At 58.2% G+C, this 24,380-nt stretch overlaps 4 protein-coding genes across 14 annotated transcripts; 1 reads left to right on the top strand and 3 right to left on the bottom strand.

Moving 5' to 3' along the window:
* Nucleotides 1–200: 200 nt before the first annotated feature.
* SYTL4 (synaptotagmin like 4) lies at nucleotides 201–7,858 on the bottom strand. The gene is made up of 17 exons (XM_042825067.1): nucleotides 7,808–7,858; nucleotides 6,457–6,599; nucleotides 6,148–6,363; nucleotides 5,576–5,685; nucleotides 5,322–5,424; nucleotides 5,074–5,181; nucleotides 4,649–4,778; nucleotides 4,470–4,560; nucleotides 4,275–4,378; nucleotides 4,106–4,192; nucleotides 3,687–3,865; nucleotides 3,434–3,536; nucleotides 2,497–2,658; nucleotides 1,694–1,799; nucleotides 1,467–1,566; nucleotides 653–861; nucleotides 201–478 (listed from the first exon to the last, which is right to left on the bottom strand). The coding sequence occupies exons 2-17, from the start codon at nucleotides 6,564–6,566 to the stop codon at nucleotides 336–338; spliced, it is 2,061 nt and encodes a 686-aa protein (XP_042681001.1). The 5' UTR covers nucleotides 6,567–6,599; nucleotides 7,808–7,858; the 3' UTR covers nucleotides 201–335.
* A 638-nt stretch (nucleotides 7,859–8,496) lies between these two features.
* On the bottom strand, nucleotides 8,497–11,866 carry TRMT12 (tRNA methyltransferase 12 homolog). 4 transcript variants are annotated; one of them, XM_042825118.1, is made up of 8 exons: nucleotides 11,777–11,866; nucleotides 11,353–11,461; nucleotides 11,077–11,236; nucleotides 10,804–11,002; nucleotides 10,570–10,720; nucleotides 10,385–10,494; nucleotides 9,361–9,518; nucleotides 8,497–9,289 (listed from the first exon to the last, which is right to left on the bottom strand). In XM_042825118.1, exons 2-8 carry the CDS (start codon nucleotides 11,415–11,417, stop codon nucleotides 8,843–8,845), a joined length of 1,290 nt encoding a protein of 429 aa, XP_042681052.1. In that variant the 5' UTR covers nucleotides 11,418–11,461; nucleotides 11,777–11,866; the 3' UTR covers nucleotides 8,497–8,842. The 4 variants fall into 4 exon arrangements, with proteins under 4 accessions (XP_042681052.1, XP_042681055.1, XP_042681053.1 ...); XM_042825121.1 differs by having other exon boundaries at nucleotides 8,497–9,283; XM_042825119.1 differs by having other exon boundaries at nucleotides 11,788–11,852.
* A 48-nt stretch (nucleotides 11,867–11,914) lies between these two features.
* Nucleotides 11,915–18,424, top strand: CSTF2 (cleavage stimulation factor subunit 2). Of its 4 annotated transcripts, XM_042825432.1 has the most exons (15): nucleotides 11,915–11,989; nucleotides 12,100–12,178; nucleotides 12,533–12,702; nucleotides 12,996–13,132; nucleotides 13,255–13,374; nucleotides 13,473–13,622; nucleotides 13,730–13,853; nucleotides 14,170–14,232; nucleotides 15,543–15,602; nucleotides 16,200–16,341; nucleotides 16,694–16,845; nucleotides 17,134–17,411; nucleotides 17,611–17,736; nucleotides 18,014–18,139; nucleotides 18,240–18,424. In XM_042825432.1, exons 1-14 carry the CDS (start codon nucleotides 11,932–11,934, stop codon nucleotides 18,134–18,136), a joined length of 1,782 nt encoding a protein of 593 aa, XP_042681366.1. In that variant the 5' UTR covers nucleotides 11,915–11,931; the 3' UTR covers nucleotides 18,137–18,139; nucleotides 18,240–18,424. The 4 variants fall into 4 exon arrangements, with proteins under 4 accessions (XP_042681366.1, XP_042681367.1, XP_042681369.1 ...); XM_042825433.1 differs by lacking the exon at nucleotides 15,543–15,602; XM_042825434.1 differs by lacking the exons at nucleotides 11,915–11,989; nucleotides 12,100–12,178 and having other exon boundaries at nucleotides 12,677–12,767.
* Nucleotides 18,425–19,273: 849 nt separating this feature from the next.
* On the bottom strand, nucleotides 19,274–23,755 carry NOX1 (NADPH oxidase 1). Of its 5 annotated transcripts, XM_042825245.1 has the most exons (13): nucleotides 23,614–23,755; nucleotides 22,536–22,631; nucleotides 22,102–22,212; nucleotides 21,932–22,016; nucleotides 21,707–21,852; nucleotides 21,451–21,632; nucleotides 21,166–21,304; nucleotides 20,967–21,059; nucleotides 20,634–20,869; nucleotides 20,392–20,554; nucleotides 20,103–20,249; nucleotides 19,902–20,026; nucleotides 19,274–19,820 (listed from the first exon to the last, which is right to left on the bottom strand). In XM_042825245.1, the coding sequence occupies exons 1-13, from the start codon at nucleotides 23,656–23,658 to the stop codon at nucleotides 19,694–19,696; spliced, it is 1,695 nt and encodes a 564-aa protein (XP_042681179.1). In that variant the 5' UTR covers nucleotides 23,659–23,755; the 3' UTR covers nucleotides 19,274–19,693. The 5 variants fall into 5 exon arrangements, with proteins under 5 accessions (XP_042681179.1, XP_042681178.1, XP_042681176.1 ...); XM_042825244.1 differs by lacking the exon at nucleotides 23,614–23,755 and having other exon boundaries at nucleotides 22,536–23,586; XM_042825242.1 differs by having other exon boundaries at nucleotides 21,451–21,852; nucleotides 21,932–22,212.
* Nucleotides 23,756–24,380: the final 625 nt, after the last annotated feature.

Here is a 24,380-nt window from a genome sequence, read left to right as displayed (position 1 = left end):
ACACAGAGGGTGGGAGGGAGAAACTGGAGGGGAAAAAAGAAACCTAACCACATTTCAAAGCATTGTGCCTGTGGGGAAAGTAGGGAGGTCCCACAAGGGCTCAAGTTCAGCCTTACATTTGGTCCAAATTTGGCTTTCCTAAAACAAAAGGAAAACCCTTTAGGAGAAGCTAGGCCAAGAAGACTTTCTGCCCAAGCCTGTTTAAGAGAAGGGTCATGTTTATTAAAATAGAGGCAAAAAAAAAAAAAAGAAGTTTGGCACTCATCTGGCCATGCTGCGAGTGCAGCTCCAGAGCAGCTGTGCCAGCCCCAGGGTGAGCCCTGGTGTTCTGCTGCCTAGGGCCTCAGCTTGGCCATGGTGGAGCGGAGCTGGAGCGTCCCCTCCGCCCATGAGCCTGGGTACTGGCGCATCTTCTGCCACAGGTTCAGCTCCTCACCCGTGGAGTCCATCCAGTCCACAGCCTGCCCGTTGCTCATGCCTTGGAGAAAGGAGATGGGCACAAGTTACAGCCTATGTCTGCAGGGGAGCAGCAGCTCTGCAGCAGAGAGGCGGCTCCAGGCAGAAGCACTTGCCCAGGGGTTTGGGAGCCACACGGGGCCTCTCCCACCGCAGCAGCAGCCTACCTCAGCCCCTCACCCCCAGAGCTCCTCACCATTGCCCACACCCAAGCGAACACCTCCAAGGAAGTCATTGCTGGACAGAGGCTCCCGGTCCCAGACAGTCAGCTCCAGGCAGATGTGCTGCAGGTCCTCAGGGTTGATGCCATTATAGACAAAGGTATGGTTGTAATGAGGATTCAGGGTCTTCTTCACCACGGGCGTCTTCCTCTTGGAGGCCTTGTTTTTATGTGGCAGGAGGTAGCTGGGGGAAGCATTCCCACTGGAGTTAGCAATACACACGCAGCTAACTTCTCCCTTGGAAGCCAAGGCAGCTTGATCTGATGTCTGCCTTGGATCCCACCTCTCCCCACTGGGCCGGAGAAGATGGGACATGATGGACTGGAAGGAACTGGTGTCTCCACCCAGGGGGCTGCAAGTAGTCTGCACAGAGGAAACACCAAGGACCAATTGCCCTCACACCAGCACTGTCCAAGTCACAGCTGCTTGGTGACCTCTGTGAAGATGATTTGAGGGCAGCTCCTTGAGCAGCCAGTCCTGGCTCCCAGCTCTGAGCCTGGGAGAAGGGCCAGGCCTGCAGAAAGAGCACAGCCACCTCCCCAGCTCAGGGGACCCCTCTGCACAGTCTCCAATCATGAGCAATGGGCCACAGCCCTCCTGGTCCCTGAACAGCTCCTCTCAGCTGGCCAAAACCCAGAGTGTTTGTTACCAAGAATTCGTCACTACTAAGAGATGAGCATACAGATATGCAAGGGGTACAAATGCAGGGTACTTCCCTCCCCCAGATCTCCGCTGCAGGCAGGGAGCATAGAGTTTTTACTTGCATCCCCCTCAAATACCCACACTCACCCCTTCACAAAGCTGTCCGATGTGCCCCCTGATTTGGCAGCTGTGAGGTTCTTGGCTTCTTTGATCCAGACCTGGAGCTCACCGCCTTCTCCTGCTTTGCCTGAGAAAATCCAAAACAAAACAACACAAGATTTAATCAATTTTCACCACTGGGAATTTCCAGCATGCCTGTAGAGGGCATTAAATAACCCCAGGCTACATAGAGCTCTTGGAGCTCCAGCACTCACCTTTTCTGCCATTTCCAGCCCCGGGATGCTTGGAAGATGGGATGTACTTCATGGAGACCACCAGCTCCCCTTTGTACTGGGGGAGGCCAACAGCATCCACCCCACTCTGCAAAGAGGCAATGGCTGGATTAGTGCAGCACTGCTGGGGCAGCCAGAGCAGACACAGTGACAGCTGGGTCAACACGCAGCCACTCCCCACACTTGGCCCAAAGGTCTGGTTTCTGCCTGAGATAGCTCAGCCAGCACAACTGCCCACAGAAGCTTCTTTGGAACGGTATTTTGCCTTAACCACATTTCTTAGGAAATTCTGTTTAGCTCAGCACCTGTAGGCTTGGGCCCCAAGCAATGCAAAAGGCTGAGTCTGCAGCAGGAGCTCGTAGAGAGAACCAGACTCCCAAATAAATTCACAACAGAAGCATCTGCTGTTGCCATCCAGCTGCACAACATCCTCTCACTGCACTGTTCTGCAGCCCACGACAGGATGTCAAGTCCAATTTCCCCTATTTGTTCCCTGAAGTTGGCTCCCATTCTTGCTCACTGGGGGAGGGAGACGGGAAGGGCTGCAATCTTGGAGTAATCAAGCACACAGAATGAGAATACCTGACTGGGCAGGGACACATCCCACTGCATCACATAGGGGATACGCTGAGAAAGGGGGAAGCTTGGCTTAAACCTAGATCTGCCTTTTCTGCTACAGCAGTGCATCTACCTGATCTTGGCACAGGACTTGTTTGGGCACAAGACTTGCAGCAGCTCCATCACGACCCCTGTGCCCCACACAGGCAGAGGCAGTGGGTCAGTACCTTGCCGTGCAGTAGCAGGAACTCCTCCAGCTGGCTGCTGAAGTCCCAGGAGTCCATGGGGATCTCTGCCTCCCCCAGGAATGTGTTGCGGCCAAAGCGATCGTGGTGCCAGACTGAGAACTGCAGTGTCCTCGCGAGCAGGAGGGATTTATTAATCTCATACTAAGAAGAGAGGCAGGGAAAAGATTGGTGAGCTGGCAGACTGTGCTGAGCTCAGTGCTGCTGGGAGCATGTGCTGTGCAGGTGAAGCAAACCTCAGAGTGCACCCAGCGCTCACGGCACACAGCCACCCCACTCCTTCCCACCACAGGGAAGCGGTGCCAGCCTGGCGAGCCTCAGGTGGTTGGAGCACAAGAGCTCAACAAACTGACACACTGAGGCTCCTGTGGCAAACTGAGCCACAGAAGCCTGGAAACCAGAGCGCACTTTCCAGTTCCCTACTTCCCTTCCATCAGAGTGGATAGTGCAGCAGGACTCAGGACAGAGACCAGCCCTCCCCACTGTCCTGTGCCAGCCACAGCAGGGACAGCAGCATGAAAGGCAGTGCCGAGTGCTCCTACTGCTGGGGCCAGCCCTGCCTTATCTCTGCCTGCACAGCCCTGCTGCCCTGCAGTCCGTACAGCCCTGGCACTAAGGAGCTTTCTCCAAGGGAAACCAGCTACCTCAGATCAGCAGAAAGGGGGTGGCATAAGAGCCAGGAACATGGGCTGTATGGCATCCAGGGATGTGACAACAGTGATAGCAGAGCAGTGACCCAGCCTAGTAATGTTTTATTCCAGCTTTCAGGGCACAGTATCTAGATGTGCATCCAGCTCAGGGTTTGGAGCCCATTTCCCCAGGCAGGGTGGGGAAGGAAGAACCCAGCAGGGCAGCTCAGCTCGTTGTGCTGCAGCCTCAGGCAGAGGGAAGCTGGCTGCCCTGGCCCATCCCTGCTCACCTTCAGCAGCTCGTTGTACAGCGGGTTTACGGTGTTGCGCTTGATGGTTGTCTTGCGCTTCCCTTGCCGGGATTTGTCAGGCAGGAGGTAAGTCTTCACATACCTGAAGGGAGGAACAGGCAGAGCTCAAGCCCCCACGGACAACTCCAGACCTCCCACTCTACCAAGACCCCTGCTTACAGCTCCCACCTCTCTCGATGCTACCAACCTGTCCCTCCCCACTTTCTGCCACCATTTCCCTCCCAGCACTCACGGGTTGGAGCGCTTCTTGGCCTCGTCCCCATAGGCCAGCTGCCGGCACTCCTTCACATGGATGAACAACGTCTGCGTCTTCTGCTCGTAGCTCAGGGAGAAGGAGATTCCCCCAGTGACTGCGATGTTTCCAAAGTCACCAGCCTCGCTGTAGATGCTGACCATGCTCCCCAGTGTGCTCTGCAAGGCATGGCTGGGCTGAGCTGGGCAGTGTCACCATCCAGGTGGTCCTCAGCACATCTATTCCTAATCCCTCTTAGCCAGCCTTGCCTGGCTGGGGATGGTCACCAGGTGCCCCCATTAACACCAAGGCTCACTTGACAACAGCTGGGCCTCTGGTTTTCAATCCTATTCCATGGGATGAAGCTCCCATGGCCCTTCTCCATGGCTTTTCCAGCACAGCCAAGCCTCAGGACTCACCGAGGAGGTGCCGCTGCGCATGCTGCCCCGCGCCACCCGCTGTCGATGGATCTCCACCAGGTTGTCAATATCCTCCTCCTCCTCATCCTGCAATCAGAGAGAAACAGCTCGCATAGGGAGCGTGGGGCAGCACAGGCACGGCCATCTGCAGCATCACCAAGAGTCTCACCAGCTCTGTGGTCAGGCCGGGCACTGACTTGCTCCTGTCTCCCATGGAGTTGCTTTCACCCACAAATTCCTCTGGGCGCAGGTCGATCACTGACTTGGTGTAGTCTGCACAGGAGTTTGTGGGATTAGCAGAGCACTGCTGCTCCATCACAGCACAGCAAGGACCAGCTGCATGCCAGGAAGCCCAACCTCTCACCTGCTGGTCTCACCACCCTTCGGGGGTTCTTCTTGAAGATGGCTTCTTGATCATTCACCAACGTGCTGCTTCGGCTGCCTGTGGGAGTCTCCTAGGAAAGAAAAGCCCCATTCAGAGAAGAGCAGAGGGGACTCCAAGGGACTCCCAGTGCCCAGCCACAGCTGGGCAGCAGAACGCACCCGTCCGTTGGTGACAGAAAGCACATTTTTGGAGGGCAGAGGGAGTGTCAGGCTGGCTGCCGTGGGTCCTGCTGGTCCAGCAACCTGCTTTCCCTCTTTGATAGTGGTGGCTTTATCCAGAGAGTTCCTTCTGTAGAGGACACAGAAAAAGCTCTGTCTCAGGCCAGCACTTCAGCCAAAAGCAGCAGGGCCAGGAAACCAGGCTTTAGCTGGGAGCTGTTCCTGCTGTGAGCTCCAAGGAGCCACATGAGCAAGCCTGGAGCAAAGAACCTGCCTGCCCAGCCTGAGGTTTCAGCCTGGAGAGGAGAGCCAGCATCTCTCTCATTAGAATCATGGCAGCAAACAGATGCAACCAGATTCTGGCAGAAGCCCTCACTCTCTGCCAGGCCAGCACTGCAATGACAATGTGCCTCAGTCTTCCCTACCTGCCCCCCCCAGCAGCAGGAACAGGTCTGTAGCCATCCAGGCTCATGTTTTCCATGGACTCTGTGTCACTTTTGCCTTCCCGAGGGTCTGAGGCATCAGGAAACAAACTGCAGACAAACAAAACCACAAGCATGTCCTGCTTGGCGAGGAGACCAGCAGTCAGAGCAGGACGGCAGCCTCTCTCCCATCTACTGCACCCAAATGGGCTATCGGTGACTCCCTCTCCAAACACAGGGTTCCTCCTCACCTGGGCACTTTCCGGGGCTCCTGGGGGCTCTTCTGCCGGGCTGCAGAGGAACCAAGCTGTGCTTTCTGCAGGAGTGTCTGTCCCACTGTCTCCCTTTTGCTCGCTGAAAATAGAGAGGACTCAGGAGGGGCACAGTCCAGCTGGAAAGTTCACAGCAGAGCCCAGGGAAAGCTGAAGCACCCCAGAGGGTCACAACCACCTCACTCCGGGCTGCAGGAGGAGACATGGCTCCAGCACCTCCTGGCCTGCCCTACCTGCAGACCTGTGCCGCAGAGACAGGCGCACCATATCGCTGCCCAGCCTGTTAGCAAAGCGGTTGACCCTCTGGTCGTAGAACCAGTCCCCTGTTGTCTTCTTCAGCTCCCTGCGGGGCAGAGGGGCAGTGAGAAACCATTCCCTTTAGCCGCCCTATGGAACTGCAAGCCAGTCAAGAGGAGCATGGACAGAAGTGGCCAAGCAGAGGCTGTGCCCTGGACAAACAATGGGTTAAAGTCAATACAGAGTAAGATGGGGGCTTTGCAGGGCAGGTGAGGCCAAGGAGAGGAAGGAAGCCTCGACTGCGTGAAACACGGGCTGAAGCCACATAATGGGGAGACAGGAGCAGGGACAAAGGACAGCCCAGAGCAGGGCATGGCCCAGTTCTTCATCACCCAACCAGGAGCGCTCACCTTGGACAGCAGCCCCATGATGGAGACCAGGCTGAGAACCTAGGGCTGGACCACGGGGGTGACTGTGGGGCATTGGGCTGGGATGAGCAGAAGGAAGAAGGGGAAGGAGAAGCACACAGAAGGCCCATGCCTCTCATCCTCAAACCCCGTGTACTCACGCCTCCTTGGTGCAGACTTTGCAGCGCCAGGAGCTGTTGGGGCCATAGGAGCGGCAGTCCCGGCACACCAAGTGGTTGCAGCCCCGGCAGGTGTTGGCCTTGGGGCTGATGCGGCCCAAGCTCTGCTGGCAGCGGGCACAGGTCCGCTCGCTGTAGCGCTGGCTGCTCCGCTTGGCTCCTTTGCGCCGGATCTCCAGCAGTTCATTCTTCAGGCGCCTGCATAGGGCCCAACAGTGGCAGTGGTCAGAGCCTGAGCACCAAGTAGAGCTCCCAGCTTGCTCAGTCCCTCTGAGCAAACCCCTACCACACCTGATTCTCCTCTCCTCTGCTTTACGGAGCTCCTCATCACGCTGCAGGACCTGCAGGATCAAATCCTTCTCGACATCCGACAGGAAGGACAGATCCACAGCCTCCGACATCACCCTGACCCCAAACAGCCGGATGCGTACGTACTGGAGGCAAGCAAAGCCCATGGCGGGGTTACAGCTCTGCACCACTCCCTGCTCAGACCCATGCAGGGCTCACTGCCATCCCCACACCACACTGCGGTCCCCAGGACAGCTCAGAGCCTCGTCCTGTGCCCCTAACAGGCATTGCATTCTGCTCAGCACGACTGCACTCCCATTCCCACTCCCAGCCTCCTGTCAGCCCCGCACAAGGCACAGCTCTCTGTGTTTTTCCAGCAACCAGCCAGGCACCTGTATCAGCTGGGTTATGAAAAGACAGGGATGGCAGCTGCAGAAGTGGGAGCTGGCCCCAAAGATGGCAACCCCCAACCCCAGAGCTGGCAACCTCCGGCTCCATCCAGACAGCAGGCAGAGGTGAGCTCCCGCAGGCTCGCAGCCCGTATGTAGGGCAGAGAAGGGCAGGGCACCTCGTGCTCCCAGCTCACCTCCCAGCGCCACAGGCCGGCGGCACCGGTTCTGCTGGTCTGCAGGCAGCCGGCACCACCCGGCACCGGGACGGCTGTGCCGTGCAGCCCGCGGCCCTCCGGCCAAGGGACCTCGACTGCTCTCCTGGGCTTCCGCAGCGGAAAACCCCCGCTCCCGACCTCGCCGAGGAGGGCCCTTCCTGTCTGCGGAGCCGCCGCACCGCTGCTGCAGCCGTGAGGCCGCTGCCAGGACGGGGGGAAGGAGTCAGCGGGAGGAGGGCTCCCACGGATCTACAGCCTTCGTACGGGAGGGAATTCAGGGGCGTGAGCACGGAGCAAGAGAAGGACTCGCTGCCGACGCAGACAGCGCTGTCACGCTGTCAATACAGCCGCGCCGCCAAGCTGCCCGGTTCGTGCAGAGTTGAGTGACTCCCCGCCCGCCGCCGCCTCCCTGGGACGCGCACCGCCCGGTTCCGCTGGCCAACCCCGTGTTTTGTGTTTCCAGTGGGTCCGAGTGCCTTCATGGGAAAGCCATGGAGTCGGGGCAGAGCCATGACAACTGCCGCGCACGGCCGAGCAAACCCGGAGGGGTGCGAGCTCGGAACTGCCACGGACACGGACACGGGCGCAGTTCCACCGCCCGCACAGCGCAGTACTGCACGGCCGGAGCTTCCCATGCCATGCCGTGCCGTGCCGTGCCACCGCCGGGGCCCGCTCCCAAGTCCCGGAGGTGCAGACCCGCAGCTGCGATCCCCCCTCGGTCACAGCGCAAACCCTCCGCCCCGATACCTGCAGCGGCTCCGGCTCCGCGCGTCCCAAAAGCTCCGCGCCCGACGCACCTGCGCGGCCCCGCCCGGCCCTATGGGGCGGCCCCACGGCCAGGAGCGGACTCGTGGTTCGCTTTCGCCTGCCCCGGCCCCTCTCCGTTCCCTCCTACCGCCTCCTCAGCCTTCGCGGCGGCACGCCTCGATTCTATTGACACACGGATTTATGAGGCTGTCCGCAAACAGCAGCCTCGGCCCCGGACGCAGCCGTGCCCGGAGCTCCGGGGTGCCCTCCCGCAGCCCTATCGGGGTAAGCGGCTCCTCCCTGAGAGCACACACGGGCTGCCACGGAGCCCATTGGCGGCTTCACTGCTGGGAACCGACGGGCAGGCTCCAGGAGAGAGGATGAAGAATGTCTCTTTGCCCTTTTCCACGTTTTTCAGCCCGTGCCTGCACCAATAGGGACACATCTGTGACACCGTGCTTCCTCTGAGCTGTCGGTTACGTTTGCATTTTCACTAGACACCGGATAGGGAAATGGGGAACACTTTTATTTCTGGATAAAAAAAAAAAAATACAGTAATAAAAAAGGGAGCAATAAATGGAACAACACAAACCTTTTTTCAGCATTAAAAAAAAAAAAACACCAAAAAACCAAAAAACAAACAAACAAAAATACCTCACAGAGCATGCACCAGACACACCAAAACAAAGCGCAGCACAAACGTTTATTTTATTTGTCCCTGCAGCTCTTCAATGTGAAAACAGGGTTGAAAGTGCCAGCACACATCCAAGGCAGTGCGATGTCCCTGCACTGGGTGGCAGTAGGCAGAGCTGGGGTGGGACTATGGGCATCCTCAACTCCATCCTCTGCCATCACACGGTCCCTGTGCAGCTCAGCTGAGCACAGCTCCCCTTACACAGCAGCCCTGGACAAGGTGCAGGGATGGCAGGGGCCTGGCTTGCTGCTGGGCACTGTTGCCACCCGGGACCACAGGATGTAAACCACATCCAGATGGCAAAATCCAGACCTGGAGCCATGCTGGGGCCCCGTGGCCAGCTAGGTGGGTGGCATTGGGCGGCACTCAAGGTCCAGCACAACGTGATGCACATGGGGTGCGTAGGATTTCACCGCCTCGATGTGCAGGATGCTGGTCTGCCATGGCTGGCTGTGCAGCTCTGTCAGCAGCCCCCGGATCCGCGCAGCAGCTGCTTTAGCCCAGCTCCACCACTCAGGCCTGACCCTGGCTGCCAGCACTTCCTGCCCACTGCTCTCCATCTCCTCGGAGGCCCGGTGTTCTTCATCCTCCTGCTCAGAGTTGGATTCCTTTGGGAGTCTCTGCTCATCCTTCAGAACAGGAGGCACGGGGCGAGCCTCCACGTTGTGGTGGATGTGCAGAACTCCTCCCGTGCCCTTCTTCAGGACGCGGCAGGCCACAGGCCAGCCCTCCTCAGAGCTGGGGATCAGTCCCAGGTTCACCCGGTCAGCCACATCCCTCAGCTGCAGCTGGGAGGAGGAGGAGGATGGTGAACGGGGCCCACAGAAGGGCAGAGCACCATGCCAGGGGTGCTGCCCACCTGCCTGCTGTCCCCAGCGTGGATCTGGCAGCGGTCCTGCACACCATTCAGTGCCAGGTTCCTCCTCAGGGCCTCCAGGGCGTGTGGGTTCCACTCACAGGCATAGGCAAAGGCAGCAGCCGCATGAACCAGGTACGGTAGTGTGAAGTACCCAATCCCTGGGGACAGAGGAGGTAGCAGAAAAGAAGGCACAGGGCAGGTACCCCTTGGGGTCTGCTCTCCTCCCCAGAGGCAGCTTAGGATGTGGGTTACCACCCTTAGCTCTATGCATCTGCTCTGCTCAGGTAGAACTACCCCAGGTATTGGGGAAATGCCTGCAAAATGGACTTTCATTTCCCTCTCATCCCATAAAACCAACATTCATCTTAAAAAGTATTTACAGAGAAACTTATTTTATGGTCTGCCTTTACCCATTAATGCTGCTATCCTGTTCTGCTCCCAGCCTATATGGAAGTGTCAAATCTGGTGTTTGTTTTAATTGATCAAGAGCAACTCTATGAGTTCCTCTTTCTTTCTGTGGCACAAATAGGAAATGCTGACTTTCCTACATACAGAACAGAGCTCTCCACACACAGAAGCCTGATGCCGTGTCCCCAGGCATTCATAGCAAAGGAGAAGACAGACCAGCTGTTTGCTTCAGTTAGCAATAGCTGGTTACAGGAGCACATCACACCCAATATACTCAGGACATTTTCAGAAACAACCTCCAGGATCAAAAAGAGGACAAACCTTCTCACTGGATGCAGATGGTTCCTGTGAGCAGTACTAAGTACAGAGTAGTGCTCCACAGAGCCTGAGCACAAGATTGTCCCAAGGATTCAATGTGATCCCAGGAGAGACAGCAGTGCTGAGGGCTTCCAGATGGGGCAGGAGTTCTAAGACAGGTCCCAGACCATTTTTCCAACCCATTTCATTCTTCATGCAGAGTTAATACTGTTCCACATCCATCTGGATGCCATCAGCACCCGCATCACTGCTCTCCACCTGCCCTGCAGAACCCCTCCACCACCCCAAGGGCTGTTACCTGCATAGAGATCCACGAGCACCTCCCCAGAGCACTGCATCGAGGCCACTCGCAGCTTCTCCGTGATATTACCCGGGGAGAACATACATTTTGTCACATCAAACGTGTACCTGGGAGACAACACCAGTGAGAGCAGCTCCCTCTCTCAGCTTCAATGCCGTGTCCCACATCACTGCTCCTCTTACCGAATGCCATTGTCCACATGCTCCACCCAGCTGTTGTGGCCCAGCAGCAGGGTGACACTGGGGGAGCGCATCTTGTCTGGCAACACCCGTCCTCGCTTGGCCAGGCGCTGTGCACCCAAAGCCGAGGCGACCGTCTCCCAGAGCACAGGGCCTGCAATGCAGCCATGCCGGGAGCACTGGGAGATGCTGGCAGCCCCCCCATAGCAGCTCTGTGGGCAGCTCTGCTCTGCTCACCCAGCTTTGCCCACAGCGCAGCACTGAAGCTGTCCTCACTCAGCAGGATCAAGTCTCCATGCCGCTGCCAGGTGCGGGGCACATCGCACTCCAGCTCTTCTGACCAGCTCTCTCCCAGTTCCAGCAGCAGCCGACGCAGCTCACAGCGCAGCTTCTGGGCGGGCGGCTGCACGCTGGCAGCCTTTGAGGGGACAGGGTCCTGCAGGAGGGACACAGTGAGTGAGGCCACCAGCCTGAACCTGTGCTTGGGAGGCAACGCAGGGCTGTGCCCACCTGGATACAGAGCAGCCGGCAGGGCGGCCCCTGCAGCTCCTTGTCCTGCAGCCACTGCTCCGCTGCCTTCCCCTCCAGCACAGGCAGGGCCACGTTGCCCCCCAGCACCTTCTGCAGCCGGTACCGGGTATCCAAGAGCTGGGCCTCTTCCAAACGCTGCCTGCAGGGCCAGGGCCGCCTCATGCATTCCTTTCCCCCTGCAGCCTCCCCAGTCCCGCTGCAGCCAGAGCACAGCGTGGGGACACCTCAGGGGCCCTCGGCTCCCTCCCAGCTCACCTCAGGTGCTGGGCAAAGCGTGGCTCCGTGACCAGCGCGGGGATGGTGCCACCCCCCGCAGCCATTGCAGAGGACGAAGAGATACGGACGGCCAACGGGAACGTGGCACCTACGTGTGGGATGTGGGAGTGCTGAGCTCGGAGGGGGCACGAGGGAGATGGGGCTGCGTAGGCACGGGGGACATTGAGGAACAGGGGATCCAAGGGAGGGAGCACCGAGAGATGGGGGGCTCAGAAGTGGGGGACGTTAAGGGATGGGGGGCACCAATGGATGTAGCACCCAGGGATGGAGAGCACCAAAGGGTGGCGGACCCGGCGGGTGATGTCTCATGGCCCGGCCCTGCCCCGCACCGCACAGCCGCGACCCGGAGCCGCCCGGCAGCCCCGTGAAGATCCCGCTCCGGGCCGCTCCCGCACTCACGTACCCCAGTCCTACCGCACAAGCCGCCGTTTCCCTCCGGACCGTTTTCCGCTCGCGTTCCGCCGCCGCCACGTTAGGTGAGGGCGGAAGTGGGGGGGGGGGGCGCGGTGCCGCGCGGCGACCGGAAGCGGCGCGCGGCGACCGGAAGCGCCGGGCAGCATGGCGGGGCTGTCGGTGCGCGACCCGGCCGTGGACCGCTCCCTGCGCTCGGTTTTCGGTGAGGGCCGCGAGGCGGGGGGCGGCAGTGGGCCGGGCTGCCCGAGTTGCGGCTCTGCGGCTTCCCGCCCTCCGCTCCGCGGGCTGAGCGCCGCCGTCTCTCTCCCGCAGTGGGGAACATCCCGTACGAGGCCACGGAGGAGCAGCTGAAGGACATTTTCTCCGAGGTCGGACCCGTGGTCAGCTTCAGGTGAGAGCGGTTCTGTCGTCCCCTCTGCTCCCCCTCCGTGTGCGGCGGAGCGGCCTTCAAACGGATAGGGGGGAGCGAGGCCTGGGCCCGCGCGGGACCGGCAGCACTGCCGTGTGCTGGGGGTGCGTGAGGGCCGTGCTCCGTGTTGAGAGCTGGGGATAGAGCCCGAGCATTGCGGCGTGAACGTGAGCATACTGTATCCACGGCCAGACCAGCTGCATCACTGCATCCTAACTGTGCTCTGTTGAGAGCTATGGGTTGAGAGCTTCTCTATTGAGGAGCTCTGCGGGGATGTTTACTCACTCCCAGCTGCAGGCTGCCCTCAGTGGTGATGGCTCTCCTCTTGCTGTGCAGGTTGGTGTATGACAGGGAGACAGGAAAGCCAAAGGGATATGGCTTCTGTGAGTACCAGGACCAGGAGACGGCCCTCAGTGCCATGCGGAACCTGAATGGACGGGAGTTCAGTGGGAGGGCCCTCCGTGTTGACAATGCAGCCAGCGAGAAGAACAAGGAGGAGCTGAAGAGTGAGTCTGAATTCTGTGCCAGAGAACGCTGATGCTGTACTGGGCCTGGCCTTCTTGGCATTGCAGTACGTACCTGGCTCTGTGAGGCTGGCAGAGCTGGCCTGCTCCAAGTGACCCAGCAAACAGCTTTGCAGAGGGGATGTGGGCTAAGGTTGTTTTCTCCTTCCAGATCTCCTTGCTTTTGCTGCCTTCCATTAATGGCATGGCATTACCCTTCTTATGAGCAGCCAGTTCTAAACACTAGCTCACACTGCCTTCTGAGGTTGCAGCTTGTGTCACAAACTCTGTTGCAGGCTTGGGCACAGGTGCACCTATCATAGAGTCACCCTATGGGGACCCTGTCAATCCTGAGGATGCCCCTGAGTCCATCAGCCGTGCAGTGGCGAGTCTGCCGCCCGAGCAGATGTTTGAGTTGATGAAACAGATGAAGGTGAGTGAAGAAGGGAGCTATGCTCCCTGCTCTGTGCATGAGCACCTTCTACTACAGCTGCCTGTGCCCTGATAGGCCATATCATGCCTTGCTAGAGTGCTGATCTCTATGTGTATTCTCAGCTGTGTGTCCAAAACAGCCCCCAGGAAGCCAGGAACATGCTGCTGCAGAACCCCCAGCTGGCTTATGCTCTGCTACAGGCCCAGGTGGTAATGAGGATCGTCGATCCAGAGATTGCACTGGTTTGTCCTTCACTGTCTTGACTGGGGCTGGTAGGACGTTGGCAGCAGCCTGTTGTGGAGAGTGGAAGATAACTTCTTTCTCCTTCTTCTGCTTCTAGAAAATCCTGCATCGTCAGACTAGCGTTCCTCCTCTGATCCCAGGCAACCAGCAGGCTGTGCCAGGACCTGGGCCAGGACCAGGACCCGGGCCAGGGCCTAATGCCCAGATGAACCCACAGAATACTCCATCATCCCAGCCACAACCCATAGTAAGAGCCATTGGGGCACATGTACCATGCTGGGGAGCAGTGGCATTACCAGCCCAGGTTTCCTAGCTGGGCTGACTTTGCTGAGGCCTGGTTTCTCTCCTGGACAGGGTGGCATGCATGTAAATGGCGCTCCCCCTCTGATGCAGCCGCCTATGCAGGGAGGAGTGCCAGCCCCAGGACAGATGGCAGCTGCCGTGCAGGGCCCTGGCCCTGGCCCCATGGCTCCAGGAGGTGAGTGTGTGGGTTTTGACTGAGCAGTGTCCAGGCTGCCCTGGGCATGTGGGTCCTGCAGACAGCCCTACTGTATCTTCCCCTAACCATAGGGCTGGGCCCCATGAGGGCACTTGTACTCCATGCAGTGGTTGTGACTGCTGTCAGTGGCAGTTCAGAAAGTTGGCTTACCTCCATGGGCAACCAACAGCAAGAAAATAAATCTCCAGATGTTGCCCTAGGAGCTGGGAGGGGGTAGTTATTTGGGTCCAAAGGAATGAGTTGGTTGTATAGGGACAACAACGAATGTGTCTTACCTCTGCTTTTTCCCCATCAGGTGGGTTGCAGCCGCAGGTCGGCATGCCTGGAGGAGGGCCCGTGCCATTGGAGCGTGGACAAGGTACATCAGAGGTTAAGTTCATGCCATGTATCACGTGAACCTTGCTCCAGCAGGAGCCCAGGCTATGGGTTCTGAACAATGTTGCGCAGCGAGCTGCCTCACACCTCTGCCTGCTATGTGCAGCCTTGTTGCTGCTGCATCTGGTGACATGGCAGCTCCTATAGCACTGAGACACGCCTGAGTTTGTTTGCTTAGGTGCAAGGCTGTGATAACAGCTCTCCTGCATCCAGGACTCCAGCCTAGGCACCAGTTTGCTTCCAGTTTGTTCTACACTGTGTTGTGCAGATGCATCCTGGAAGCCAGGAGAGCTGCCATTCCACTGGGCGGGATGTGCCTGTGTTTTCTATCTGTCTATGAGCCCCTGTCTGTCCCTATGCTTGTGCAGGCAGGCAGAGCTTGCTCTTCTCCAGTCCCTGCCCTGCTTCATTGCTGCCTGGATGCTGGGAAGCAGCTATGCTGCTGTAGTGTCTGCCTGTGTCTTTCTGTGCCGTGCCCAGCAGAGGGAGCTGGGTCTTCGCTTTTGCTTGTGATAGTGAGTACGAGGCTTGGCAGGGAATTCTGCAACGGGCAGTTGCTTGGCCCTCACTCCCTCTGCAGGCACGGTCTGTACAGCCCAGCCCTGGAACTGGATTCCTTACCATTCAGCACTGAGCGGCTGCCCCGTGCTTAGGGCAACCAAAGTGAGGCATTCCTGTTCTTCCAGACATGCAGGGCTCTGACATCTCCGTCGCCTAGATTTGTATCTCAGGTCTTGTGTCAGCAGAGTGGCAAACCTGTTCTGAGTTCTTCCAGTCTTAAGTGTCCTAAAGGCAGCTGACTGTCATTATTCTCAGAGTGAGCACCATCGTCCCAAGAGCAATCCTGCAGTTCTTGGCAGTTTCACTGATACCCAAAAGGTTTTGAAGAGCAGACTGAAAACCAGTGCTGGGGAGTGCCCAAGGCAGCTACAGGCAGGGACAGGAGCTGACTTGTTGTGGGCTGCAGCAGTGTGCCAGTTCTCTTGGCAGGACTTCCTGCGGCAAGGTTCACTCTGCTCCCTGCATGTTCACAGAGTGAGAAAAGAAGGCGCTGCGCCCAGCCTGGCACTTTGTGCCGAGCTGCCTTCCATACCTGTGGTGGCAGACGTGGTGTTGGTGGAAGTTGCTGATACAGCCAGACTGGCAGCATCTTCTCAACAGGTGTCCTGGGGGATGCCAGGGAGCAGAGGTGATCCTACAGGCCAAGACAGCACCGTCCCCAAGGCTGTGTGCATGTGTGCATACACTATTTACGTGTCTGCTCTTCTCCCTCTTTTTCTGCTGCTTGCCCAGGGACCCTGCAGCTCTCGCCCGTGGGACCTGCCAGGCCTGCGTCTATCGAACGCGTTCAAGGTATCGCGGCGCTTGCCTGCTCCAGGCTGTCCTGGAGCTCGTTGTGCAGTGTGTGAGAGCAGCTGTCACCACACTGTGCTCAGGGCCGGGGACTGGAATCACTCCGTGTAGCCTGGCAGGGTTAGGAGGAGGCAGGATTTCCTCTGGGGGCAGGAGAGGAGAGCAAGATAATGCCGTGCAGAGAGTCGCCAGTGGAAACGAGTGCCTGTTTGGAGAGGGTCTTCAATTAGGATCCAGCCCACTTAGGCACTTCTCTGACAGGAGCTTTCCTGGTCTTGCCTTGCACCTGGTCTCACATTGGCCCATGCTCTTAGGATTGCCAAGGGGCACCCGCACTCTGAGCACCTGGTGTTGTAAGAAGCCTGAGAGAAAACCAGAGGGGGAAAGAGAGTGATGTAATGAGCATCCAGGGAAGGGGCTTCTGTGCTCTCTGGCCTTATCCCAGGGACTGCTCCCTCAGCAATCAGCACAGCCCACTTGCCTGTGTTGGGAAGCAGAGAGGCAGTGCACGTCCCAGCCCTGAGGGGGCTGGGGGACGGTCTCAGCGCAGCACTGGTTGTGCAGGTCCTCACAAGTTCTTGTATGTCTCCCTGGCAGTGCCCATGCCAGACCCGAGGGCCCCTATGCAGCGTGGACCTCTACCTGCTAGTGGCCCGCCGCCCCGAGGCCTTTTGGGAGATGCCCCGAATGACCCTCGTGGAGGGACCCTGCTCTCAGTCACTGGAGATGTGGAGCCCAGGTGAGGGGAGAGGGAAGGAGAGGAGCCCCTTGCACTGTTCCCTGCCCAGGGGTGACCTCACTAAGGACAGGGATGGCACGAGCCTTCCGGGAGTCACTGCTGCCTGGTTGGAGGCCTGTGTGCTGCCAGCCATGGGGACCAGTCCCCTTCCCCAGGGATGGGGCATCCCCAGGGTGCTATCAGCAGCCCTGTGACATGGGACTGACAGCATCCATCCCTGTGCAAGCCTTGCCAGCGGCCGGCTTTGGGGGCAATCCCAACGCTCTGCCCAGACCGTGCCAAGCCAGTGTCTGATTTACTCTCTTGCTTTTTCTCCTCCTTCTGCTTTGCTCTCCTCGTCTCTCTGCATCAGAGGTTACCTTGGGCCACCCCACCAAGGAGCCCCTATGCATCATATGCCTGGCCACGATAGCCGTGGCCCCCCCCATGAGATGAGGGGTGGACCCATGGGAGAACCCCGACCACTGATGGGAGAGCCGCGGGGGCCCTTGATGGATGCTCGAGGTGAGAGAGGGGGCATGAAATAACGGGTGGCTTAAAGCATGCAGACAGAGGGGCAGAGTGGAGCTCACTGACTCAACTCAAGACTTAAAAGGGGGTTTGGGCAGAGAAATGAACCTAAGGCATGAGGAACAGTCCCACAGAGTGAGGGGCTTCTTCCAGGCATGTCTCCTTTTCCCCAGCCCTACATCTTGGCATTTGTCAGCTTCCCAGCAGAGAAGGCAGTGGGCTCAATCCCATAACTCCATGGCACTGCTCCCTTCTACAGCTTGCCTTGTTGTTCCTCTGCAGTTGGAAGAGATCCCCGAGGGCTGGAGCCGCGAGGATTGGAACCACGAGGGCTGGAGCCCCGGGTGATGGAGGCGAGGGGCCTGGAGCCAAGGGGCATGGAGCCACGGGTCCTGGAGCCACGAGTGCTTGAAGCCAGGGCCATGGAGGCCAGGGTCATGGAATCCCGAGGCCTGGAGCCTCGAGGGCCTGGTCCCAACCCACGCGGCCCGATGCCAGGTGGCATACAGGGTCCCGGACCACTTAATATGGGAGCCAGCGGTCCACAGGGGCCCCGCCAGGTACAGCTCTGTGTGACTGACTGTGCACTGATGGTGTCTTGTGGGCAGGGCTGGGTGAGAGGTATGCATGTGACTGTTGGAGGTGGAAGACCTCCTGCAGAGCAGTGTGTCCTGGAAGTAAAAAGACTGCTTTATGTTCCTGTGTCTATGGCTGAGTCCAGGAACCTCTCAGTCCTTATCCTCTCTCTTGTACCCATAGGTTCCTAACATGGCAGGGGCTGGCATGCAAGGAGGGGGCATTCCTGGGGCAGGGGTCCAGGGAGCTGGTCAGCCCGGAGGCTTTAGTCCTGGACAGAGCCAGGTCACCCCCCAGGATCATGAGAAGGTGAGTGAAGGGGTGGGAAGGGGTTAGATAATGAGAGTAGTGGTAGTGCTTTCTGTGTGCCTTACCATGACAGAAGATAACCATGCTTCAGAGAACTTGTTTTCTTTCCTGTTGCATTTGGAGCAGGAGGTTATTGTACCCTGCTCTGCTCAGGGCTTGGGCAGCTCCATGGTCCTGCTGCAGAGGAAACTTAATCCATCCAGCACCTCTTTCTTCTCTGTGGTAACCCATGGCTATGCTGGCAGAGAGCAATTCTGACTCTCCCTTCTCTCCTCAGGCGGCCCTGATCATGCAGGTTCTGCAGCTGACAGCAGACCAGATCGCCATGCTGCCCCCAGAGCAACGGCAAAGCATCCTTATTCTAAAGGAGCAAATCCAGAAATCCACGGGGGCACCCTGACAGGTGATGTCCTTAAGCCTAAACCTGCTCCCCTGCGGTGAATCAGAGTGCTGTTCAGTGCAGGGCGGCCCTGCTAATGCTCACTTCCCTCCCCTTCTCACAGGCCTGGCAGGTGTGTGATGGGCAGAGAAGGTGCTCCATGGCAGCCATTTCCTGTTGTCTGAGTTGATGCTGCGTTTAGGGAGAGGTTCCTCCTTGCCACCCAAGGTTTTCCCTCCCAATTCATTCCTTTTTCTGTGTGTATATTTTATGATGTTTGAAATAAAGTGGGAGGAGGGTTTGAGTAAAGCCGTGTCTCAGATTGCCTTGTATGGTCCCTCATAGACAGGAGGACTGCTGGGAACAGCCTCGCCTATCTCTGTCCTGGGCTGAACCTCTCATTTTCCCAGCAATACAGGGGCAGGAGCAACTGCTGGGATTTCTTGTTTACTAGGAATCCATTAGAAAGCACCTTGGGATGGTGAGCTGAGCAGGGGCAGCACATGGAAGGAGGCAGTCACATGCAGGAAGCTAAAATTGTCATCTGGGGAGACAGATGGGCTATCAGGCTTGGGCAGCAAGTGTTGGGGCTAAGGACGCTCTGGGGGACCATTAAGCACCATGGGTACTCTTAGCACCTTTCAGCTGGAATGTGCTGGCTACCAAACAGGGTGAGCTGCCCATGGAAGGTGTCTGGCTGGTAACAGCAGCCCGTGGGCCAGGAAACAGTGGGTGCCCCATCATGCAGGTCAGTCTGGCTGTGCCCTCCTCTAGGGCATGACAGGGAGCTCAGCTTTCTATCCCTGTTGACAAGAGCAGAAGGGCTCTGTATCCAATTGCTGTATCGCTTACCACACCTGCCTGCCCTGGGAGGGTGTTTTTCTCCTTGTGCATATGCTTGAGCAGAATTAGTTATCTTTGCACTTGAAGTCTGCCTGTGTGCTGGTTTGTGCCTGGTGGTTGGTGCAGACATGGCTCTTTGGTGCTTGTGAGCCTCTGTAGAGGGAGAAGGCTGGTGGACAGCCATCTCCACCACCCTACACTTCACCTCCGAGGGTTTATTGCCTTTTTATTGCAGCCCAGTAACGGGGGGCAAACAGCGGGCTTCCTTCACACTTGCACAGATTGAGACACCACCCATGGCTTTTATTGCAAGGAAAAACAAGTTTAATTTACTATTTTATGGAGAGGGACACTTAAATCGGGAGGGGTGTGTTTGGCCCTTAGTGCCCTGGTGTCACGTCTGACCCCACCATATTGCCCAGCCTGCTGGGCTCCCCTTGCCTCCTGCTGGTCTGCACCTGCGTGCTGCTCCGGTCCATCCCAATGCGTGTCTCATGGGGGGCTGTGCTGAGAGCTGGGCTCATTTCCCCTCGCAGGGACCCTTTGTAGGGTCAAGGAGGCAGCAGTCTGTGAACCCAGAGTTTCTTCTTATGAAGGATGATCTAGCTGTCTTGCCTGGTTCTCATGCAAAGCTTTTCAGCTGATGCTCATTCCAGGCAGAGTTGCTTCAAAAAGGGAAGTGAGAGCAGCAGGCTGGTTATTCTCTGCTGCCCATGGTCCCATCCTGGCTCCCGCTTAAAAGTTCTCCTTGTTGAAGTAGAATTTGACCTTTCTGGGGTCCAAGCTGGAGTGCTGGTGACAGGATCTCTGCAAGACCTTTGCCAGTGCCTCCGGACCACACAGGAACACACCAACCACCGACCTGCATGCAGCGAGGGGCTGTGGGTGTTGAGGACCAGGCGATGCCTCCTGGTATCGACACCCCAAGGCCCCCATATCTCACCTGGGGTGGGCTGTGGCCACCGCTGAGAATTCAGTGTCCCACCTGGGCCTCCCAAATATGGTTTTTTGCCTCAGGCCCGTCACTGAGTCCGTGACTGTGTCAAAGTTGAGTGCTGCGTTGTTGGCCTGGGCAGAGCAGAGAGAATGAGTACCACAGCCACCACCAGCCCCCTGCAGCCATGCCCACCCACAGCCAACTCACAATGCTGGTGTCCCAGCCGGTGAGGAAGAGCCGGTAGGTGAGGAAGTCTGCCTTGCCAGACTCAGCCATCTTTTGCTCCAGTGAGGCAAGCAGGTCATTGAACCAGGCGAAGGCACCCGTGTCTCGGCAGAGCCAGTAGAAGTAGATCTGGGATGCAGTAGCATGGGGAAGAAGTGTTACTCGAGATGGAGCAAGAGAAGGATGTGATATCAAGCATAAGGAAGCCAAGTGCTTCTGAACACGGAGAAACCGTGTGTGGGGTCAGCTGGTCCCACAGGGCTCTCAGTACCTTCTTGGTCTTGAGAGTCTGGTCATTCTGCTGGAACCTATACCAGATGGACTTCAGGATAGAGGCAAAGGGGGTAACGCCGATGCCTGCTCCCACCAGCATGGCCACCTCATACAGGAACACATCTTCGCTGGCTGTGCCAAAGGGGCCGTCCACTTCGATCCTGGCCAAGGGAGGGCCTGGGTAAGAAGCATGGCCTCCTCAACCCCTGGGGGGCCCCATTGGTGTTCTCCCCAGGCTACCTGGGAATTTCCAGCTTCTGCTGCTGGAAAGTGTCAATGATGCGCTCCGTCCAGTCCCCAGCCGCCCGGATGTGGATGGAGAAGAAGTCCTCCTCAGGTGCTGAGGTGAGGGTGAAGGGGTGCCACTCCAGCAGGGACACAGCGGGGCAGTTGACAAAGATGTACTGTCCCACTTCCATGCGGAAGCCCTTCTTCTGCATGTGCAGCTCCAGCACTTTAGCAGGGTGCATGACCACCTGTGAGGCCGGCAGCAGGGTTCAGTGCCCCACATGGCCCTGCTGCCTGTGTGGCAGCAGCCCCTGCCCTCCTCCGTGCAACCACTTCACCACCTACCTTGGTGACGACCACCTTCTGGCGCGCGCGCCAGATGCGCAGGATCCTCTCAAAGATGTAGAGGATGATGGGAGCCAAAACCCACTTCCAGGACTGTGGGGTGGAGGGGAGCAAGGGGTTGGAGCCTCCCAGGCCATCTGCTCCTCCTAACGGAGTATGCTAGGGCCTGGGGTTTCTGCAGCCCCACTCCCATCCCTACCTCTGCGGGGATGCTACCAAACTCGGGCTCCTTGCAGCACTCCTGCCTGCACTCCTTGGGCTTGTGCACCAGGAACTCAGCACAGCGCTGTGGGTGCACCTCCTTCATGCTCTCCTCCGTCTGCCCACGCACCAACCCGCTGCAGGGAGGCAGTGTAAGGATGGGGCCCCCTCCCATCGAGGACTGCATCCAGGTCATCCTGGAGCAGATGCGGCCACCACAGTGGCTGTTTGTCACCATTGCCCCTTGTTCTGCAGCTCTGGGAGCCTGCAGGAAAAGCCTTACGCGACACCGTGGATGACAAGGCCGATGAAGTAGATGATGAAGAGGTGGTGTGTGTACCAAAAGACCTCAAAGTAGTTCCTGCGGATGAACTCAGTGGAAGATGTGACCATGAGGATGAGCGCCAGAGTGATGATGACCCCGGTCAGCCCTGGGATGGTGGTGAAGGCCACATACTCGACGGTCTGCAGAGGTGGCAGGAGGATGGGGTCAGGGTAGGCACAGGGCAAGGGGTTGGCAGCGGTGGACCCACGCTCACCGTCTGGTTGGAATGGATGGGGTTCAGCCACTTGTTGCTGTCCTGCAGGTGCATCTTGGAAAGGACAGCAGGCAGGCTGCCATCGTTGGCTTGCTGGCTGTAGTTGTAGCGCTCCAAGTTGAAGAGATGGGCAATGGTATGCACAGCTGTGCAGGGGAACAGGCGGTCACCCACTGTCACCCCACAGGGCTCAGGGGGGACAGAGGGTGAGCAGCAGAGTGCTACCTGTGAACAGGGCCAGCGCATAGGCCACCAACTTGTGGAAGGTGAGGTTGTGGTCCAGCTGCTTGCGCAGCGTCCTCCTGCAGCACTGCAAGGAGAGGTGGCAGGGTTGGGATGGGGACGGAAGCAGGGATGGGGACAGACATTCTGTGGGACTGCCCATGGGCACTCACCGAGCAGCTCCCGCGCAAGAAGGAGAGCAGATTGCGGCAGACGGGCAGCAGGATCAGCATGCTGTTGAAGTTGAGGCACTTGGCCGATGCCCGGGCCCACGCCAAGGCAGACTGAGGAGATGGAGACAGGGATGGGTGATTATTGCTGTGTCAGGGACAAGGTGCAGCTGCCTGCAGGCTGAGTGCCCCAGGATGGGATGGGGCAAGCAACACTGAGCGGGGATCAAGCGATCTGGGCTGGGGCTGTGGGATGGGTATTGGTATGGAGTGATGCTGGGATGGGAACAGAGATCAAGGAAGGGATTAGGATGGAGCAGAAGTGAACTGGAAGAGGACAGGACAAGGAACGCCTCTGGGGTGCTGCAGCCGCTGCCTTGCTGCAGCCCAGCCAGGAGGGCTCCAGGGCAGGCAGGGTGCTGCTGGGAGCACCTTACCCCGAGGATGGCCCTTGTGTAGAAGTACCGCTCGTCCCGGTCGAAGAACAGAAAGTAGTATGTGAAGAGGAAGATGTTGATGCCCAGCCAGGCCGCCTGCAGGGGAACCAAGGATTGTGAGGAACTCCAGCCACAGGACCTCTCACCCTGCAGCACATGGCTGCAGGCACGGATAGAGGGCATCAGCGCAGTGCATCCCATTCCACTCCCTTACTCCTGAGGCATCACGGGTGAGATGGGACACGGGAACAAGGGTGGGAAGGAGTGTTGCAAAATAACTGTCCCATCAATGCCATCCTTCTGCATGCACAAGGAATGAGGAAAGGAAGATAAAGGAAATATCTGCCGCTGAGAAAGAGAAGGGCCTGGGGCAGATACCGAGCCAGAAAGGTCTGGGAGGAGGAAATGCTGCAGGGATGCAGCTGCCAGTCCTCACCATGCTGCCAGCCCTGCAGCAGAGCCGTGCTTCCCTGCACTGCTCTGCGCTGCATGGGAGCTGCATATTTTGCAGAGCTCCCAAAACCACTCTGCCCTGAGTTCTATTTTTCTTTAACAATTTAAAATATGCAAATATCCCAATTTCCTGCACCTGTCCCCACCTCCCCCGTTTCCCAGACGTTTCAGCCTGCTGCTGTTGCAGCAGTGCTGTGGGTGCTGCAGCTCCTCCAGCACTAAGCAGCTCCATGAGAGGAGAAAACCCAAGTGGGAGCCTCCCTGCCCACAGCAGTAGAGTGGAGCAGCGGCAGTTTCAAGTTTTGCACTCTCCATCCATTGGTTTTGGATGCCGCAGGGAGGGATGCACTGCTTCTCTACCTCACTGTGAGCAGTTGGGGATTTTGGACATTTGGGTTGTGAGGGGGAAGAGGCATACAAGGCAGAAATAACCCCTGAGCACTGGGGGCCACCTTTCCTTTCAGCCTAGGAGTCATTACATGAGATCTACAGCCACCACTCGGCACTGTGCCCATCACTCACATGGAGGAGTTCTTTGTTCCTCCGTGGATGGCAGAGCCAGGACAGCTCCCAGTTTCCCCCCAGCTCCTCCAGCCCCCCAGCAGCCTGAGCCCCGTGCACTCACAAGGACGGTGGCCGAGAACCAGTGGTTGACCAGCCAGTTGCCCATATTGCGATGTCTCCGTCCACCCGCAGCGAATGCAGCCTGCTGCCGCCCGCCCGCGTTTTATGGAGACAACAGCCCCAGGAGCGGCCCCGGGCCTGGCAACGGCGCTGCAGGGATTTTCCCCCACGGTGTCTTGGAGGAAATGCCGCACGGTTTCAAAGGCTCCTTCCAGGAACGCCGGCTGAGCCCGGAGCCGCGGCCCTGATGAGGTACTGGGGAGCCTTGTGAGGGGTCCCAAGGGGTCTCACATGGAGCTGGCACAGCAGAGAGAGGGACGTGGGGGCACGGCCCTGCTTCTCCCCTCCCCTGTAGCATTTGGGGACGGAGCTTTTTTAAGGAGTGCTTTTTTAAGGCAGGAACTTCCTGCTGGCAGGGGATTGAAGAGGACTCTGCTTGGCAAACACGACCCTCCCTGGCCTCTCCTGATGACTTTTCACGAGAGGAATTGCAGAAGATGGGACACATCCCAGAGCACAGCAGTGCCACTGTGCTGGTGCCAGGAGCCAGCCAGGGCTCAGCATGCCAGTGCAGCGTGTTTCAGCTGTGCACCCAGTGATGCTGAGCACCCTCAGCAGTGACAGCCCTATAAATTGCTGCTGGGGGGTCACACTGCAGCAGGATCGTGAGCACTGCGATGTCCAGCACTGCAGCACCCACACCTCATACCAGCACGGCAGTTGGCACCTGGTGGCCAAAGGAACAGGTTGGGCAGGATCACGCTGTGT

The sequence above is a fragment of the Centrocercus urophasianus genome, unplaced genomic scaffold, assembly GCF_019232065.1.
Source record: "Centrocercus urophasianus isolate 14NV4802_14NV808 unplaced genomic scaffold, USGS_Curo_1.0 seq_24, whole genome shotgun sequence".
Taxonomy (NCBI): Eukaryota; Metazoa; Chordata; class Aves; order Galliformes; family Phasianidae; genus Centrocercus; species Centrocercus urophasianus.
This window is presented reverse-complemented; position numbering and strand designations above follow the sequence as displayed.

What these genes read in the sequence shown, in the direction of transcription:
- SYTL4 (XM_042825067.1), bottom strand. Translation starts at nt 6,566, where the DNA reads ATGTCGGAGGCTGTGGATCTGTCCTTCCTGTCGGATGTCGAGAAGGAT. An exon ending in AAAGTCTGCACCAAGGAGGC is followed by an intron (nt 5,686 to 6,147) that starts GTGAGTACACGG and finishes TCTGCCCCGCAG; the next exon opens with GGAGCTGAAGAAGACAACAG. An exon ending in CCTGCTGCTGGGGGGGGCAG is followed by an intron (nt 4,779 to 5,073) that starts GTAGGGAAGACT and finishes TGTCCTCTACAG; the next exon opens with AAGGAACTCTCTGGATAAAG.
- NOX1 (XM_042825241.1), bottom strand. Translation starts at nt 22,736, where the DNA reads ATGGGATGCACTGCGCTGATGCCCTCTATCCGTGCCTGCAGCCATGTG. An exon ending in TTGGTAGCATCCCCGCAGAG is followed by an intron (nt 21,060 to 21,165) that starts GTAGGGATGGGA and finishes TCCACCCCACAG; the next exon opens with TCCTGGAAGTGGGTTTTGGC. An exon ending in AGACTCTCAAGACCAAGAAG is followed by an intron (nt 20,250 to 20,391) that starts GTACTGAGAGCC and finishes ACTGCATCCCAG; the next exon opens with ATCTACTTCTACTGGCTCTG.
- TRMT12 (XM_042825118.1), bottom strand. Translation starts at nt 11,417, where the DNA reads ATGGCTGCGGGGGGTGGCACCATCCCCGCGCTGGTCACGGAGCCACGC. An exon ending in GCCGGCTGCTCTGTATCCAG is followed by an intron (nt 11,003 to 11,076) that starts GTGGGCACAGCC and finishes TCCCTCCTGCAG; the next exon opens with GACCCTGTCCCCTCAAAGGC. An exon ending in TGCGCTGTGGGCAAAGCTGG is followed by an intron (nt 10,721 to 10,803) that starts GTGAGCAGAGCA and finishes GCTGCATTGCAG; the next exon opens with GCCCTGTGCTCTGGGAGACG.
- CSTF2 (XM_042825432.1), top strand. Translation starts at nt 11,932, where the DNA reads ATGGCGGGGCTGTCGGTGCGCGACCCGGCCGTGGACCGCTCCCTGCGC. An exon ending in GCCCTTGATGGATGCTCGAG is followed by an intron (nt 16,846 to 17,133) that starts GTGAGAGAGGGG and finishes GTTCCTCTGCAG; the next exon opens with TTGGAAGAGATCCCCGAGGG. An exon ending in GTCCACAGGGGCCCCGCCAG is followed by an intron (nt 17,412 to 17,610) that starts GTACAGCTCTGT and finishes TTGTACCCATAG; the next exon opens with GTTCCTAACATGGCAGGGGC.